The 19,606-nt window shown below is 44.8% G+C and overlaps 1 protein-coding gene across 3 annotated transcripts in view; it reads left to right on the top strand.

Moving 5' to 3' along the window:
- Window positions 1–8,645: 8,645 nt before the first annotated feature.
- LOC133258052 (ATP-binding cassette sub-family C member 4) overlaps window positions 8,646–19,606 on the top strand; it is a 184,096-nt gene continuing 173,135 nt past the window's right edge. For all 3 annotated transcript variants that reach the window (XM_061434391.1, XM_061434389.1, XM_061434388.1), the window contains exon 1: window positions 8,646–8,728. In XM_061434391.1, coding sequence (XP_061290375.1) covers window positions 8,655–8,728 — 74 coding nt within the window. In that variant the 5' untranslated portion in view covers window positions 8,646–8,654. The remainder of the gene's footprint in view (window positions 8,729–19,606) is intronic.

The following is a 19,606-nucleotide window of genomic DNA, read 5'->3' as shown; positions in this document are numbered from 1 at the left end:
ATGTTGAGTTTTAAGCCAGCTTTTTCATTCTCCTCTTTCATTTTCATCAAGAGGCTCTTGAGTTCCTCTTTGCCATAAGTGTGGTGTCATCTGCATATCTGAGGTTATTGATGTTTCTCCCGGCAATGTTGATTCCAGCTTGTGCTTCATCCAGTTCAGCATTTCACATGATGTACTCTTCATATAAGTTACATAAGCAGGGTGACAATATACAGCCTTGTTATAATCCTTTCCCAATTTGGAACCAGTCCATTGTTTCATGTCTAGTTCTAACTGTTGCTTCTTGACCTGCATACAAGTTTCTCAGGAGGCAGGTAAGGTGGTCTGGTAGTCCCATCTCTTGAAGAATTTTCCATAGCTTTGTTGTGATTCGCCACAGTTAAAAGCTTTAGTACAGTCAATGAAGCAGAAATAGATCTTTTTCTGGAACTCTCTTGCTTTTTTTATGATCCAGTGGATGTTGGCAACTTGATCTCTGGTTCCTTTGCCTTTTCTAAATCCAACTCCCAGTAATTTCTCCAATGTATTTAGCTCCCTATAGTTTGCATTTCTGAAAAAAAAAAAAAAAAACCACAAAACCTAATCTCCTTTTCCTTTGTCTTGTAACATCATGAATCTATGTTTCTTTGTTAAGATGCTATACTTACCCTAAGTTCTAAGGACCCATTTGAGTTAACACTGCATTTCTCTCACATGCCTGCATGCTGCACATGTCAATAAAACTGTCTTTCTCTTGTTTATCTGTCTTCTATGAGTTGACCTTCCAGGGCCCCAGTATTTTGGAAGGGTAGAAGAAAAAGCAACTTTCTCCTCCTCTAATTGGTAAAATGTAAATAACATTGAAATTTACCTTACCAGTTTTCAAGTGTGCTGTTCACATTGTTGTACAACTGTCATCAATATCCATCTCCAGAACTTTCTCATCTTCCCAGACTGAAACCCTGTACTGATTAAAACAGCTCCCCACCCATCCCAAACCCCCATCCTCTGGCAAATACCATTCTACTTCCTGTTTCAAATACTGGAATGGGTTGCCATTTCATTTTCCAGGGGATCTTCCCCACCCAGCGATCGAACCCAGGTCTCCCACATTGTAGGCAGATTCTTTACCATCTGAACCACCAGGGAAGTCCATTCATATACATGAAATTATTGCCAAAGGCAAATTCACGTGCCCAACGCACAGTGAGGCTAAACAAATGCAAACCAGAGGTTAGAGCAGAGAAAGGTTTACTGCGGGGCCAAGAAACAGGAAGATGGCTTGTGCTGAAAAAACAAAAAGTCCCTGATGCGTGTCAGGGAGTTTTTGTAGGCAAAATTTGAGGTGAGGGCTGCAGGTGGTATGACTTTCTTCTGACTGGTTGGTGGTGAGGTAACAGGAAGGTGCTCCAGGGATCCTGGGTTCAGCCAGAAGCAGCTCCACTTGGATGGGGGCCCTAGTTTCCCTAGAAGAACTCAAAGGTATCGTTAAGTATATTCCTTGAGGAAGAACCGGGCTTCTGCTTTAATCTCTGCACTATAGTTTTTTGATTGTTCCTCCTGTGTCTTTGCATCCCCTTACCCCCTGAATCTTGATTCCAGCTTGTGTTTCTTCCAGTCCAGTGTTTTTCATGATGTACTCTGCATATAAGTTAAATAAGCAGGGTGACAATATACAGCCTTGACGTACTCCCTTTCCTATTTGGAACCAGTCTGTTGTTCCATGTCCAGTTCTAACTGTTGCTTCCTGACCTGCATACAGATTTCTCAAGAGGCAGGTCAGGTGGTCTGATATTCCCATCTCTTTCAGAATTTTCCACAGTTTATTGTGATCCACACAGTCAAAGACAGAGGCAAAGTCAAAGGCAGAAAGTGGAGAGGAACTAAAAAGCCTCTTGATGAAAGTGAAAGTGGAGAGTGAAAAAGTTGGCTTAAAGCTCAACATTCAGAAAACGAAGATCATGGCATCCGGTCTCATCACTTCATGGGAAATAGATGGGGAAACAGTGGAAACAGTGTCAGACTTTATTTTTCTGGGCTCCAAAATCACCACAGATGGTGACTGCAGCCATGAAATTAAAAGACGCTTACTCCTTGGAAGGAAAGTTATGATCAACCTAGATAGCATATTCAAAAGCCCAGACATTACTTTGCCAACAAAGGTCTGTCTAGTCAAGGCTATGGTTTTTCCTGTAGTCATGTATGGATGTGAGAGTTGGACTGTGAAGAAGGCTGAGTGCCTAAGAATTGATGCTTTTGAACTGTGGTGTTGGAGAAGACTCTTGAGAGTCCCTTGGACTGCAAGGAGATCCAACCAGTCCATTCTGAAGGAGGTCAGCCCTGGGATTTCTTTGGAAGGAATGATGCTAAAGTTGAAACTCCAGTACTTTGGCCACCTCATGTGAAGAGTTGACTCATTGGAAAAGACTTTGATGCTGGGAGGGATTGGGGGCAGGAGGAGAAGGGGACGACAGAGGATGAGATGGCTGGATGGCATCACTGACTCGATGGATATGAGTCTGAGTGAACTCCAGGAGTTGGTGATGGACAGGGAGGCCTGGCGTGCTGTGATTCATGGGGTCGCAAAGAGTCGGACACGACTGAGCGACTGAACTGAACTGAACTCCCTGAATAGTAACTGTTGCCACCTTCTCTTTGGTATTGAGGAAAGCCTAGGTGGCTGAAGTCTTTTTCCTGCAAACAAGAAATGAGGGACAGGGAAGGGGCCCCACAGCATCCTGCCCCATTTCAGAATAGTTGTCACTTGGTGACTTTCAATACTTCTGGCCACCAAATGGTGCAATTTTTCCCCACACTAACCAGTTCTCCAGAAACCAACATGTTACTTTCTCCGCACATCTCACCCTCTCCTCCCTCTCCCCATGTTCGTAAGTCTGTAGTTACTTCTTCTATTTTCTGTTCCTCCTTAGAGCAAAATTTCTCACAGGAGCTGTGTACAACCATTGTGTCCACACTTTTACACACCATTTTCTGCTCAACACATCTTATAGCGTTTCTACCAGTGGTCATGTATGGATGTGAGAGTTGGACTGTGAAGAAAGCTGAGCGCCGAAGAATTGATGCTTCTGAACTGTGGTGTTGGAGAAGACTCCTGAGAGTCCCTTGGACAGCAAGGAGATCCAACCAGTCCATCCTAAAGGAGATCAGTCCTGGGTGTTCTTTGGAGGGACTGATGCTGAAGCTGAAACTCCAATACTTTGGCCACCTCATTCGAAGAGTTGACTCATTGGAAAAGACTCTGATGCTGGCAGGGATTGGGGGCAGGAGAAGGGGACGACAGTTGGATGGCATCACCAACTCGATGGACAAGAGTTTGGGTAAACTCCGGGAGTTGGTGATGGACAGGGAGGCCTGGCGTGCTGAGGTTCATGGGGTCGCAAAGAGTCGGACACGACTGAGTGACTGAACTGACTGAACTGACCACTGTCTTTAAAATACTGCTTTTGCTAAGTCAACAAATACCTCATCTTTGCCAGATGTAATTGTTACTCTTCTGTATTCAAATTACTAACTTCTCAGAAGCAGAAGCAGAAGATTGCAGAGAGACATATCAACAACCTTAGATATGCAGATAATACACCCAAATGGCAGAAACTGAAGAGGAGCTAAAGAGCCTCTTGATGAGGGTGAAAGAGGAAAGTGAAAAAGCTGGCTCAAAATGCAATATTAAAAAAATTAAGATCTTGGCATCCAGTTCCATCACTTTATGGAAAAATAGAAGGGGAAAAGTGGAAGCAGTGACAGATTTTATTTTCTTGGGCTCCAAAGTTACTGTGGACGGTGACTGCAGTCATGAAATTAAAAGATGCTTGCTCCTTGGAAGAAAATCTATGACAAACTTAGATAGTGAATTAAAAAGCAGGTATCACTTTGCCAACAACATTTTTTTGTTTTAATACTAGAACACAGTGAACTTTATTTCCATTATTTATATTGTAATGAACGTCTTCACTCAAAGTTTGGACTCTAAGGATGGAAATTGCTTGGTTGTAAGCTCTATGAGAGAGCTGGACTATAAAGAAAGCTAAGCACCAAAGAATTGATGCTTTTCAACTGTGGTGTTGCAGAAGACTCTTGAGAGTCCCTTGGACTGCAAGGAGATCAAGCCAGGCAATCCTAAAGGAGATCAGTCCTGAATATTCATTGGAAGGAATGATGTTGGAAGCTGAAACTTCCACCTGATGCAAAGAGCTGACTCACTGGAAAATACCCTGATGCTAGGAAAGATTGAAGGCAGGAGGAGAAGGGGGTGACAGAGGATGAGATAGTTGGATGGCATCGCCAACTTGATGGACATGAGTTTGAGCAAGTTCTGAGAGTTGGTGATGGACAAGGAAGACTGCCATGCTGCAATCCATGGGGTAGCAAGACTCAGACACAACTGAACGACTGAACTGACTGACTGAAGCTGTGTGAGGGTATGAAATATACAGTTCTTTTTATTTATTTATTTGGCTGTGGTTGGTCTTAGTTGTGGCACGGGGGATAGTTACCTGACCAGGAATCAACCTTGGTCCCCTGTATTGGGAGCTCAGAGTCCCAGCCACTGGACTACCAGGGAAGCACCAACATACATTTCATTTAGATGCAATTTGCTACTTTTACACCTACAGCTTCCCTGAGAGCTCATATCTAAAAGGAACGAAAGGAAGTCTGTTCAGAAAACAAACAAAAATTGTTAAGTTTATTACGTTTGGGAAGAGTGTTTCTGCTTTTAAATCCCTGAATGTTATATATCTGTGCTGTGCTTAGTCTCTCAGTTGTGTCTGATTCTTTGTGACCCCATGGACTGTAGCTGACCAGGCTCCTCTGTCCATGGGATTCTCCAGGCAAGAATACTGGAGTGGGTTGCCATGCAGTCATCCAAAGGATCTTCCTGACCCAGGGATGGAACCCAGGTCTTCTGCATTGCAGGCAGATTCTTTACTGTCTAAGCCTATCTATGACTATCGAAAACAAAGATTAAACATTAACACTATGCAATACCAGTTAATTTTATAAATATCTTTCTTACCTCAAGTTGTATTTATTTTGGCTTAATATTTAATAAGCCAAATAATTTTTAGTGAAGAAAATATGGAACTGATGATGGTAATTTTAAAGGGATGGAAAGCAGATTATGATGATAACTTTGGTGATGTTATATACTGTATTTTTAAAAGTTGACATGAGAAAAGCTAAGTCTGCCCTTCCAATTTTCTTGATTGGTTTTGGAAAAATATATAATGACATTTTCATCATTATTGAATGATACAAGGTATTTTTGTTGTCCCAAAATCCTCTGTGTGCCACTCTTCATCCCTCATTCCCATCCCCAACCTCTGGCAACCACTGATCTTTTAACTATCTCCGTGGTTTGCTTTTTTGGTCATATAGTTAGCATTACACAGTATGTAGCCTTTTCAGATTGAATTTTCACTTAACAAGTCGCTTCAATCATATCTTACTCTTTTGGCCCTATGGACTGTAGCCCACCAGGTTCCTCTGTTAATGGGATTCTCCAGACAAGAATACTGCATTGGGTTGCCTTGCTCTCCTCCAGGGGATCTTCCTGATCCAGGGATTGAACCCACATCTCTTATGTCTCCTGCACTGGCAGGTGGGTTATTTGCCACTTGTGCCTCTTTCACTTAGTAGTAAGCATTGTTTCCTCCCTTGCATTCATGGTTTGGTGCATGCGTGTCCTTTTTGTGCCAAATAATATTCCATTGTCTGGCTGGGCCAATTTATTTATCCATTCATTTACTGAAGGGCTTCTTGGTTATTTCCAAATTTGGGGAGTTATGAATAAAGCTGTTATAGACATTTCACAGATTCAAAAAAATTCCTTTTTCGTTTAAAATTAAACATATAATGAACCAGCTCACTTCCAATATGCATCCAAACCAGACTGAAGAGGCATCTCCTTTCTTCTACTTCATGCTCTCTCCATGTTTGTATTAATTGCATTGTTAATGTTAGCATACTATTTTCTCCATTTTCCATTCATTTGTTTTAGACAACGCTACTGCTGCTAAGTCGCTTCAGTCGTGTCCGACTCTGTGCGACCCCATAGACGGCAGCCTACCAGGCTTTTCCGTCCATGGGATTTTCCAGGCAAGAGTCCTGGAGTGGGGTGCCATTGCCTTCTCCTTAGACAATGCAGGAAAATGCAATAAAACCCCCAAATGGATCAAGAAGTGTCATTAAGGTAGAGATGGTTGTTTTATGAAAATCGAAAAATTGACTTATAGGCAGAGATGGATGGCTCATACTCAAAAACTCCAAACTCCCAGATGGTTTTGGGGTCGACATTTCTATAGGCAAAATTTGGGGTGAGGGCTGCAGGGTGAGTGACTTTCTTCTGATTGGCTGCTGGTGACCTAACAGAGCAGCGCTCCAGGAATCCTGGGCTCAGCCTAAAGTAACCATCTTCCACGTGGGTGGGTGGGGGGCTTAGTTCTTATGCAAGAACTCAAAGATAAGGATTGTTATGTTTATACCTTGAGGAGGAACCAGGATCCTGCTTTAATCACTGCACTTTGGTTTCCTCCTGATTCTATTAGCAACTATTTGAATTTGCTTTTTGGAACAGGGAGGTTTAGAAGTCTGAAGTTTGTATCCAACAAATTAGAAATGGGGGATAAAAAAAGAAAGGCTTTTGTGCTCAGGAGGCCCCTGCAGGGTTTTGCTTGGTTACAAACTTATTCAACCTGAATAACTGAAGCTAAAAGCTGTTTTGTTGTGTTTTTTTTTTTTTTTTAATTTAAGTATGGGACCCAACTGAAGAGACTTAACACACATGCACACATTGTTGATTTACAAAGTTGTGCTGTCATTATTAATAAAAAACATGATTTTAGTCAAGGTACATGGGAAATTATCAAAGTGATCTTGTTATAAGCACCAAGAACTTTGATCTTTCCTCATTTAGGGTGGAAGGGACCAGAAACTGCTGAGCTGGTATGAAGGCCACACAAATAACTAAACACTTACTGGGAGTCAAAGTTTTTGTTCATTCAGCCCAAGTTACTCATTCAGTGTATTCTAGACACCCGTCCACACACACTGTCCATCCACCAGACCAGGCTGAACTATGCATCCAAATCAGAATTCATCATTTATTGATTTTTAAGACCTTGGACAAGTTCTGTACTTAAGCCTCATCTGTGAAATAGGGATGATTATAAGTACTTAATTAGGGCATCCTTATAGTTAGAAGTTGGCTTTCCAGGTGACTCAGTGGTAAAGAATGGGCATGCCAATGCAGGAGACCTGGATCCTGACAATCCCCTGAAGGGAACGGCAACTCACTCCAGTAATCTTGCCTGGGTAAAGCCCATTGACAGAGGAGCCTGGAGGGCTGGCTACAGTCTAGGAAGCACAAAGAGTCAGACCCGCCTTTGCGACTAAACCACAACAACATAGTTAAAAGTCAGGTCAGGTCCCCAGAAATGCGAACCAACTTCATGTTTCGTGACACATGTCACTGTTAACCCACTAGGAGCTGAGTATATGATGAAAGAAATCATAAGTGAGTCTGCCTCTCTGCAGATTCCCTTTTCCCAATCTAAGTGTGTGCTTCAGTCCTGTCCGACCGTGTACCACGTTAAGGACTGTAGCCCCCCCCAGGCTCCTCTGTCCCTGGGGATTCTCCAGGCAAGAATACTGGCGAATTGGAAGCAGCTGGGTTGCTATGCCCTTCTCCAGAGGATCTCCCCCACCCAGGGATCGAACCCCCATCCCCTGCCCGGTCTCTTAGGACTCCTGCTTTGGCAGGCGGGTTCTTTACCAATAGCGCCACCTGGGAATCCCTCCCAATCTAAAAGGGCAGCGAAACGCGCAGAGGTCCCTACACAATGCAGCAACACGAGTGCCAACAGCCTGTCCCCAGTGGCAACATTCACTCATCTTCCAAAATCGTTTTGAGTTCTTCTAATCCTGTTACTTTTCTTTGGCTCTTGACACTCTGCAAACGTAATTTGTGCTAAACCATGCTGTTGTCCGACGTCAAAGGCTTGGCCGCAGGTCGGAGGACTTCTCAGAGGACCATAGTTTGGTACTAAGAGGACAGGGTGCCTGGAGCTCCAACTGTTCACGCCTTCTGTCAGCTTTTTCAGGATATTTGCAAAGTCGCAGCCGAAGGGGCGTTTCCGAGCAGCGGGGGGCGGGCAGATACTGCGCCTCCCCTCTCCACGTTCTGGGCCGGGGGGCGGGTACCCGGCTGGGAGCAATAACTAAGGCCGCGTTCGCAGCCAGGTGCGAGCACGTGGACGCCTAGGCGCTGAGCTCCGTGTTGCCGGGCGGTCCGTTTACCCTCCCTTCGCCTCGTACCTTCGCCCGCCTCCGGGCAACCTCAACCCCGGCCAACGTTAGGCGCCTCCGCCGCCCCTGCTCGCGGCCTGTGGCTCTGGGCTCTGGGCTCCCGGCGATCCGGCCGCGGAGCTTTGCCGGCGTCCTCCGGGCGGGCCCGGGAGGCGGCGCGGCCTTGGGAGGCGGGGACCCGGCGGGCCGCAGGCGCTCGGCTTCCGGAAGCCAGTGGTTCTCCGGCTCCCGCTGCGCGGACCGGCGCGGCGGCCTGAAGTCCAGCATCCCGGCCAACACCTCCCGGAGCAGCGGGCGGCACCGACGCTTCAGCGGCTGGATCCCAAACCACGCTCGCCCAGGCCGGCAAGATGCAACCGGTGTACCCGGAGGTGAAGCCCAACCCGCTGCGGAACGCGAACCTCTGCTCGCGCATATTCTTCTGGTGAGCGCCCCGCCTGGGCCGTGATACCCCCGCCGCCGTGGGGCGGGTACCTGATGCCGCCTTCGCCTTTCGGGGGCAGAGGCGCTTTCCGTTCTCCCTCAGGCCGCCCGGCTTCTTGCCGCCGGTGGGGCCGCCCCGCGCCGGCCGCGTGGTCCCCGTCGGCTCGCCGGCTTGCGGGGGTGTGGGGAGCAGGCCGAGGAGGGGGACGTGGTCGCGGGGTTGCCGGCTATCCCGGTATATTTGCTCGCCGCTCCGGCAGCCTCCGGTTCCCAAAGCAGGGGGAGCAGCTGGAGCCGGAGGCGGAGAACGGAGGCTGCCCATGGGGAGTCACCGCCCCGCCGGAGAATGGACCGGACCCTCCCCCTCACCCCGCTGCCCCCCTCCACCCTACCCTTAGCCGGCTTCTCCAATACTGCTCTGGGAATTTGCTCTTTCGAGCTAGAGCTGCACTTTTTTTTTCGTTTTTTACGCCCCCTAAGCAAGCAGCTCATGAGCAGCTTCCTTTATGTAATTAGCGCTCTGGACCAATTGCCGTCTTCCAATAATGTCTCCATCTTTAACCATATTCCTTATGTGACATCTGCCGGCCAGTTGCACCCGGCTGTCTGTCTGTCTGTGACCGTGTCTCTCTCCCTCCCTCTCTGTCTGTGTGCGTCTGGTACCTAATTAAGGCAAATTTGTAATGGGTAAAGAGACAATTTTTATGTAATGAATGGGGACACTGTTCTTGAACATGTTTTGCTTTTGCCTGGGACACAGCGACGACTGGCTTTTGACCACCCGCTTTCCTATTGTGAATATTTATTTACCCTTCCACCTTTGAGGACTACTCTGGGCTTGGGGTCCCTGAAGCCTGTGGGGTCTTGTCCAGATCTCTAGCCTTCAGAGAAGCGATTTGTGGTTGTTCCTATAATTTCAGGCAGGGCAGGCAGGGCAAGGAACTCTCCAAGACAGTTTTTGTGGATTTTAAAAATGTATGTATGGAAATGGAAAGTGAGGACCTCATTGATTGTGGTAGGCACCCATTTCCAGTTTTCCTGTGGGAGCAGATGGAGCTATTATCTTTTACAGCTGAAGGTACTGAAGCATAGAGATTGAGGAAGTTGCCTACATCATATAGTGAGTAAGTAGTGGAGTGGGATCCTGAACTAGGCAGTCTGACTTCTGAGCCTGTGATTCCTGTGTGTAACTCCAGTTCTGTTAACTGTTCTGTTTAACCAACTGTTTCTGTTGGTATGCTTACTTGTTCCTAAATGCACAAAGAAGGTGATTCCAAACACACCTTTGTTCTTGTAGACAATTCAGGTTCTTGCTGTGGGAGATGATGCATGTGAAACATCTATAATCAAGCTTTAGGGCTCAGACCTGCCGCATCCTCCTCACCTGGGAGCCTGTTGTTGTTCAGTCGCTCAGCTGTGTCCGACTCTTTGTGACCCCATGGTGTGGAAGACACCAGGCTTCCCTGTCCATCATCATCTCCCTCAGTTTGCTCAAACTCATGTCCATCGAGTTCCTGATGCCATCCAACCATCTCATCCTCTGTCGTCCCTGTCTCCTCCTGCTTTCCATCTCTCCCAGCATCAGGGTCTTTTCTGATGAGTCAGCTCTTCACATCAGGTGGCCAGAGTATTGGAGCTTCAGCTTCACCATCAGTCCTTCCAATGAATATTCAGGATTGATTTCCTTTAGGATGGCCTGGTTTGATCTTCTTGCAGTCCAGGGGACTCTTCAACACCACAGTTCAAAAACCTCAGTTCTTCGGTGCTTAACCTTCTTTATGGTCCAGCTCTCATATCCATACATGACTACTGGAAAAACCATAGCTTTGACTATATATGTGGACCTGGGAGCCTGTTAGAAATGCAGTTTTCCTGCACTCATTCTAGATCGGTTCTGTAAAATTAGAAGCTCTTGGGATGAGGTTTAAAGAAGCGTTCCAGGTGATTCTGATGGCAGGTTGATGCTGGCAACTGCTTTTTAAATTTTTTTTTCTGGCAGCTGCTTTAAGCCACTCCTTGCACTGGCATTCAATATAATCTTTTAAAAAGGGATCCAGACTTCCCTGGCAGACCAGTGGTTAAGACTCTGCTCTTGTAGTGCAGGGGGTTGACGATCCAGAGGAGAGGGGTTTCAGAGTTTGCAGACTTAGTTGTTGACCATAATTGACCATAATAGCTGTCTTGTATTCAAAGCCTGAAGTACCTTAGTGATTTCCTTCTGTACCCAACTTCACTACCAAGGGAATGATGAACTGAGCCCAGCCAGGAAGTTTTGCCCAGAGAGAAGGCTCACTTTGTAGAGAAAAACCAAGTTTTCATGTTCTCATTGGGTATATACTTTAAATTTCATCTGCAGTTTAGTGTTTCACAGCAGTTTGCAGGTAGGGTATAAGGATATGGATATTGGTGATTTTACCAATATGGGTGTTGGTATTGTTGTGGATTTTATAGAAAAATATACATTTTTTTATATTTTGTAAGAAATTTAAAACTATAAGGCAAGAAAGGAAGAATAAGGATTTGTTTTTATTAGCCAAGTACACTTAATGATATTTTGATTGTTTCTTAGTCTTTCCCCTAGAAATTTTTATGCACACCTGCTTACCCATAAACAGAGTATTCGTCTTTTGTATAAAACAAAATCGTTTTGAGTATTGAAGCTTTCTTAATTTTCTTTGGTTAACATTTAATATAAATCTTCAAAACATGGTATTTAATTGCAATTTACGCAGTCTTTCACTTTTGTTTAACAGTTTATTGCTGGTTATGATGTGATGAATATCCATGACCTTGTATTGTGGTGCATCTTTGCTTTTTCTATATTCTCAGACATAAAATGACCAGTGAAAGGCCAAATTGGTTTCCATAAGGTTCGGACCAATTTGCCCTCTTCACAGCTGTTTGTGAGCTTATTTAAGTGTCAGCTTTGAATACCTAAATTAATTCTTCTAGGTCTAAGGTTAATATCAAACGGTCTTTGCTTTTTGGCCCCGCCATGAGGCATCCGGGATCTTAGTTCCCTGGCTGGGGATGGAACCTGTGTCCCTTGGCAGTGGAAGAGTAGAGTCTTAACCACTGGACCCCCTGGGAAGTCCGATAATATCAAACATTTTTAATTTCAGTTTGTTTGATTTGTAAAAATAGAACCTTTTTTTGGTGCCTACTGACCGCTTATTTATTTTTTTGAATTGTGTATTAATAGATTTTTTTTTCCATAGGCATTTATATTTTTAAATAACTTGTAAAAGCACTTATAATTTTACAGATTTTCATTTCTCTGAATTTAAAGGTTTTAAATGATATGTGATTAAGTATATCAAGCTTTTTGGTTTCTCCTGTTGCTTTTATAATATGTCTTTGTAAAATCCCAGCATCATTTAAATCTCTGTAGGCATTTTATTTTAATCTTATTTCATTTCTAACAATAAAGCCAAGTAGAATTTCATTTTTTCCTGAAACAGCCCATTTTCCTGTCATGGTTTATTGAATAATTCTTGCTCATCCCTGTTATTGAAAATAAAGAGCACAGTTAACGAACTGTCTCCAGCTGGGGAATGGATTCTCCAGTCTGCTAAGACTCTCCCTGGCGATATCCTTGCTGTCCTGCACTTCAGCCCCCTGGGGTGTGCTCTGCATTTCTCAACCACCTTCGTCCCAGAGGCCAGCAGGTTGAGGGCTAGTACAGGACCTATCCACAGAGATGAGGGTTGAGTAGGGTCTTGGACCAGATGCACTTGTTCCATCAGTCATTCAGTTCAGTCGCTCAGTTGTGTCCAATTCTTTGTGAGCCCATGGACTGCAGCACACCAGGCTTCCCTGTCCATCATCTTCTGCAGTTTGCTCAAACTCATGTCCATCGAGTCTGTGATGCCATCCAACCATCTCATCCTCTTTCATCCCCTTCTCCTCCTGACCTCAATCTGACCTCAATCTTTCCCAGCATCAGGGTCTTTTCTAATGAGTCTGTTCTTCACATCAGGTGGCCAAAGTTTAAGAGCTTCAGCTTCAACATCAGTCCTTTCAATGCATATTTAGGACTGATATCTTTTTGGATTGACTGTTTGATCTCCTTGCACTCCAGGGGACTCTGAAGAGTCTTCAGTAACACCACAGTTCAAAAGCATCAGTTCTTCAGTGCTCAGCTTTCTTTATGGTCCAACTCTCACATCCAAACATGACTACTGAAAAAGCCATAACTTTGACTATGTGGACATTTGTCAGCAAAGTAATGTCTCTGCTTTTTAATATGCTGTGTAGGTTTGTCATAGCTCTTTTTCTAAGGAGTAAGCATCTTTTAATGTGGCTACAGTCACTATCTGCAATGATTTTGGAGCCCAAGAAAATAAAGTCTGTCACTGTTTCCATTGTTTCCCCTTCTATTTGCCATGAAGTGATGGGACTGGGTGCTGTGGTCTTCTTTTTTTGAACATAGAGTTTTAAGCCAACTTTTTCACTCTCCTCTTTCACTTTCATCAAGAGGCTCTTGAGTTCCTCTTCCTTTTCTGCTATAAGTGTGGTATCATCTACATATCTGAGGTTGTTGATATTTCTCCCAGCAATCTTGATTCCAGCTTGTGCTTCATCCAGCTTAGCATTTTGCATGATGTACTCTGCACATAAGTTAAATAAGCAAGGTGACAACATACAGCCTTGTTGTAATTCTTTCCCAATTTGGAACCAATTTGGAACCAGTCTGTTATTCCATGTCTGGTTCTAACTATTGCTTCTTGACCTGCATACAGATTTCTCAGGAGGCAGGTAAGGTGGTCTGGTATTCCCATCTCTTGAAGAACTTTCCACAGTTTTTTGTGATCCACACAATCAAAGACTTTGGCATAGTCAATAAAACAGAAGTAGATGTTCTTCTAGAACTCTCTTGCTTTTTTGATGATCCAACAGATGTTGGCAACTTTATCTCTGGTGCCTCTGTGTTTTCTAAATCCAGCTTGAACACATGGATGTTCTCAGTTCGTGTACTGTTCAAGCCTGGCTTGGAGAATTTTGAGCATTACTTTGCTAGTGGGAGAGATAAGTACAGTTGTGTGGTAGTTTGAACATTCTTTGGCATTGCCTTTCTTTGGGATTGGAATGAAAACTGACTTTTTCCAGTCCTGTGTCCGCTGCTGAGTTTTCCACATTTGTTGGCACATAGAGTGCAGCACTTTCACAGCATCATCTTTTAGGATTTGTAATAGCTTAGCTGGAATTCCATCACATCCACTAGCGTTGTTCATAGTGATGCTTCCTAAGGCCCACTTGACTTCACACTCACGGATGTCTGGCTTTAGGTGAATGATCGCACCATCGTGGTTATCTGGGTCATTAAGATGTTTTTTTGTGTAATTCTCCTGTGCCACCTCTTTTTAATATCTTCTACTTCTGTAAGGTCCATACTATTTCTGTCCTTTATTGTGCTCATCTTTGCATGAAATGGTCTTTTGGTATATCTAATTTTCTTGAAGAGATCTCTAGTCTTTCCCAGTCTATTGTTTTTCCTCTTTTTTTTTTGCATTGATCACTTAGGAAGGTTTTCTTATCTCTGCATGATATTCTGTGGAACTCTGCATTCAGATGGACATATATCTTTCCTGTTCTTCTTTGCCTTTCGCTTCTCTTCTTTTCCCAGCTATTTGTAAGGCATTCTCAGACAACCATTTTGCCTTAAATCGTAATTCCCCTGACACTGACCACATTTCAGTTAATGAACTGTCCCCTTGCAAAGGGAGTGTGGTTGTGGAAACTGCCATTGATGTCAAGACAGACTCTCTAGAGACTCGTGTCAGAGAATCTGATGACATGAGGGGGATGTGAACTGGCTGAGTGCTGAGATGGTTTAGGGAGGTTGGTTCTGTTAGGTCCTCAGTAACTATCGATGGTGAATACATATAAATGTTTAATTTCAAACTAGGATTCTTGGCACCATTTTCAGAATTCCACTTGTATGAATCTTGTTGTTCTTCATTAACAGTCAGAAATCCACATGTTGTTGATGGAGTCTGGGTGAGCTCTCCGGGGCTCTTTCTCTGGCTTTGTTCTGTTCTGCCTTTTTAGACACATGTAATTTTTTTAATTAATTAATTTGGCTAAGTTGGATCTTAGTTGGGGCATATAAACTCTTAGTTCGGGTAGGCGGGATCTAATTTCCTGACCAGGGCTCAAACCTGGATCCCCTGCATTGGGAGTGTGGAGTCTTAGCCACTGAACCCCAGGGAAGTCCTCCTAGGCATTTAGTTCGATTATTTTTGGTGATTTTATACAATAACTCCAGCTCCAAGGAAGATGCAGAAGGATCACCCTAAAGGTGTATTAAAGTTTACTACTAAGTCCTTGGGCTTCCTTCATAGCTCAGTCGGTAAAGAATCTGCCTGCGATGCAGGAGACCCAGATTTGATTCCTGGGTTGGAAAGATCCCTGGAGAAGGAAATGGCAACCCATTCCAGTATTCATGCCTGGAGAATCCCTTGGACAGAGGAGCCTGGCAGGCTACACTCCATGGGGTCGCAAGAGTCGAACATGACTTAGCGACTAAACTACTACTACTGCTACTAAGTCCTTACCGTGAAATAAACAGTGTAACAGATTTAACTCCTGTAGTTTATTCTCGATATTGGGGTTTTATACTCCACATCTGGTCAGCCTGAGAGATGGCAACTAGTGTCCATTCAGATGTGTCAAGTGAGTAATTTGCTTTTCTGAGTCATCCACGGGTCCCCCAGTGTGTTGACTCCCTTCCCTTTGTTGACCTGAAACAGACTGTCAAGATATTTCTCCCGCAAAGATGGGTTTATGTGGGAACAGCAGAGAATTGCAGTCTGCAGCCATGGGAAGCCATGTGCAAGTCTACAAAGGAGAAGGAAGGAGAACTCTTATAGAGGGAAAGGAGACTTGGCAGAGTTATTGTAGTGAACAGAATCCATGGCTTTTCACTGGCTGAATCCTTGCCAGGAAAGGAAGATTGTTACCTCTTGCCACTGGGCTCTGATATTGTTGCAGTCAGGAGAGCTCCCCTTCCTGGTCTCCCAACTATGTAATTGAGGTTTCTCTGTGTGTTAATTTTTTACACCTGTGTGTCTTTCCCCCCAGACTATGTCTCCTCTGTGATGTGTGGAACATTTTCATCCTAAATCTTGCCTGTAATGTTTCAATGGAGCCAGAGAACACTGTCCTTCTTACCATGAGGCCATTACTATGGGTTTGAGTAAGATAAACCTCTTTGAGTGTTTTCTGTAATGAGTTTGATCTCTGCTCCAGGAAGATCCCCTGGAGAAGAGAATGGCTATCCACTCTAGTAGTCTTGCCTGGAGAATTCCATGGACAGGGGAGCCTGGCGGGCTATAGTCCATGGGTTACCAAGAATCTGACCCAACTGAGCAACTAACATTATCTGTTAAACTTGCCAGTGCTGTTCTTACTAGTGAGTATACAGCAGTTTCTCAGCCCTCAATATGATTGACTCACCTTGTTGGCCCTAAAGTTTGAATGCCTAATCCCTCCCACTTTATATTATTTATTTTTTAAATCAATAAATTAAGATCTTTTTGTTGGGAGTTTTCAATGTCAAACTCAAAAATTAATAGACTGAATAGACAGAAAAATAGAAGGATATAGGAGACCCAAAAAGCACTATGAACCAGTTCAACATGGTTAAGATTTATACAATTTTCACACAACAGCAGGATGCAAATTCTGTTCACGTTCCCATAGATGATAAATCTCTCCAGTGTTGAGGAGACACTGATACATATCCAGGGTCATGAAACAAGGTGCAGAACTTTCATGGTCTAAAGGTGTTGAAATCATACAGAGTCTGTTCCCTTATTACTGTGGAATTATGTTAGAAACCAATATCAAAAGATACTTGAAAATAACCTACATATTTTCAAGATCTGCACCCTGTTTTTAAGTTCCTCTCAAAGCATGAGAACAGCTGGCTTGTTCACTCTTGTGGGGACTCAACAAGGTATTGGGGAGGAAGGGGGCTTCCTGTGTGCGGAGATAAATATACCTGGTCCTTGACTCCTTGGATAGTAAACCCTCGTTGCACCTGGTTTTGTCTCCCTTTTACCAGAGTAGGACATTGAGGAGCTCAGAGTTAAGTCAAGGTGACAAATTCCAGAGTATGGGCTATGACCTCCGTGTTGCTGTGTGTATTTCCTCACCCGGGGCACACAGAATGCCTGGATTGACTGAGCTTATAAGGGTGATTGAGTGGAAATCTCACATTTGTCAACAGAAAGCTCGTGAACATAAAGTTGCTCACCCAATAAATTGCTTTTATTTTTCAGACCCTTGTTGGTGTGTTTTGTTGGTGAGGATGTGACAGATTATGTGATAAACCCATCTGGCTACTACTTTAAACTTCTACTGAAGAGATTTCTCAACTCTGAAGAGATTTCTCAACTCGGCAGTGTACCTTCTTCCCTTTCTGTAAAGAGAGAAAGTTGTCCTGGTTTTTTTTTTTTTTTTTCTGTTCAGAGAGGAGGTTTAACAATTCCATTTCTAATTACAGTATTTCCCATCAGTTTAAAAAAAAGCTATTTACAAGAAGCATTATTACACTGCTGCTACTGCTGCTAAGTCGCTTCAGTCATGTCCGACTCTGTGCGACCCCATAGACGGCAGCCCACCAGGCTCCCTCGTCCCTGGGATTCTCCAGGCAAGAACACTGGAGTGGGTTGCCATTTCCTTCTCCAGTGCATAAGAGTGAAAAGTGAAAGTGAAGTCGCTCAGTCGTGTCCGACTCTTAGCGACCCCATGGACTGTAGCCCACCAGGCTCCTCCATCCATGGGATTTTCCAGGCAAGAGTACTGGAGTGGGGTGCCATTGCCTTCTCTGATTATTACACTACTTCTACTTTTAAATTCATTAAACACTTCTAAATATCTAGAAAGACTAGATATTTCATATATGAACTTACTTATCCACTATGTACACGGTACTGTTAAATAAAATTGCACACACCTAATAATGGTTATAATTTGTGGTATCTTCTAAATATGACCATTTTGGCCTGAACCATTTCCTACCTCACTTCCTTCTCTCTACCACCAATTGTCCTGTTTTTAAACAGAAATTCAGTTCTGTTGCTCAGTCATGTCTGACTCTTTGTGACCCCATGGACTGCAACACGCCAGGCTTCCCTGTCCATTACCAATTCCTAGTTGCTGCTGCTGCTGCTGCTGCTGCTAAGTCACTTCAGTTATGTCCGACTCTGTGCGACCCCATAGACGGCAGCCCACCAGGCTCCCCCGTCCCTGGGATTCTCCAGGCAAGAACACTGGAGTGGGTTGCCATTTCCTTTTCCAGTGCATTAAAGTGAAAAGTGAAAGTGAAGTTGCTCAGTCGTCTCTTAGCGACCCTATGGACTGCAGCCTACCAGCTCCTCCATCCATGGGATTTTACAGGCAAGAGTACTGGAGTGGGGTGCCATTGCCTTCTCTGACCAACTCCCAGAGCTTGCTCAAAAACTCTGGGAGCTTGCTTAAATAGAAGGAAGATGGCTTAAACCTTAAGCCTGGGCCTGTAGGGGTTGGTGTATTGGTGCCTCAGATTACACAGGTGGCGTTTATATGAGTTCTGAATGTTCGTTGAGCAACACAGTTTGTTCACTTGTAAAACAATACATTTTTAATAGCACAGGTAAGTGCCTCCGGCATATCAAGCCCTCAATAAATGGGGACACTGAAGATTATTGCAAGACCCTCCCTCCCTCCCTCTCTCGAGTGGATTTGGTCTTCTCTGCTAGGAGCCACTCAGAAAGTAAGTTGAAGTATTTTGAAGGGAAATTCCGCAGGGCCGCCTTCTCATCAGCCCCGTTCCTCAGGAGGGATTCCTTTCCTGTAAAGGGGGGAGACCTTCTTAGAAATCCTTACAGGAAGGATGAAGTGCCACTGGAAGGAATCCTGCAGAGCCAGCCGCCAGCTCATAGACACAAAGAGGGAATCAGTTGCCTTTGATTTCTGGGAACTGGCCTCTTTAGTGAGGGCAGAGCAAAGTTAGGGAGTAGTACCTAGTGCTGAACATGTGTGGAAAGGTTGGGCTGGGGTTGGGTGAGGTTCCTGTGGGTGAGATTAAACTCCACTTGCAAACTGCGGGTGAACCCGAGGCCGGCCTCGCCATTCTGTGACTCCCAGTCATCTCCGGCTGATTCTTCTGGAAAGTCTTACTCTGAGAGGTTGGTGGCAGGCGAACGGCGGGTGGGGTGTCCACACACAGGTTGAATCCAGCTGGCCCAGAGCCACACAGACAGCCTGTCTGTGGTTTAAAGCCGCACTGTGGTTTCCTCCTGCTCACGTGTTTAGGCTAAATTCTGGCAAGAATGTCAAGGCAGGCAGAGGTGAACATGAGCACCGCTGCAGCCCCCTGTATGTGGAAGAAGCCACCGGCCCAAGCGTGGTGAAGCGTGTGGGCCTGAGTGAGGTCAGGAGCCCCTCCAGGCTGGCGGCGGCCTCCAGGCAGGAAGGGGTCATCCTCCACACTTCCTGCCTCCTTCGTGCTCACTTCCTCCGGCCTCTTTCTGCTTCCTGCCCCTGCCTTCTGTGTTCTCTGCTTTATTTTGTAGCTCATTTTTAAACTTTTAAATTTATTTTTAAATGTTTTTATCTTTTGGCTGCGCTGTGGGGAATGTGGAATTTTTAGTTCCCTGGCCAGGGATTGAACCCCTGCCCCCTGCACTGGAAGTGTGGCATTTCAACCTCTGGACTTCCAGGGAAAGTCCCTCTGTTTTGTTTTTTATCTCTGCCCTCCCTCCCTCCCTCCTTAGAAAATTAGCCCCACTTGGTAGTCCCACAGAAGTCCGCAGTGAGGTTTGGTGATCTTTGAAGATGTGGGTTGAGGATTATCAGTGGAGGGCCTGGCCTCCCTCCATTTCCTCTCTCA

This window comes from Bos javanicus, chromosome 12 (assembly GCF_032452875.1).
Source record: "Bos javanicus breed banteng chromosome 12, ARS-OSU_banteng_1.0, whole genome shotgun sequence".
In the NCBI taxonomy this organism is placed as follows: domain Eukaryota; kingdom Metazoa; phylum Chordata; class Mammalia; order Artiodactyla; family Bovidae; genus Bos; species Bos javanicus.
This window is presented reverse-complemented; position numbering and strand designations above follow the sequence as displayed.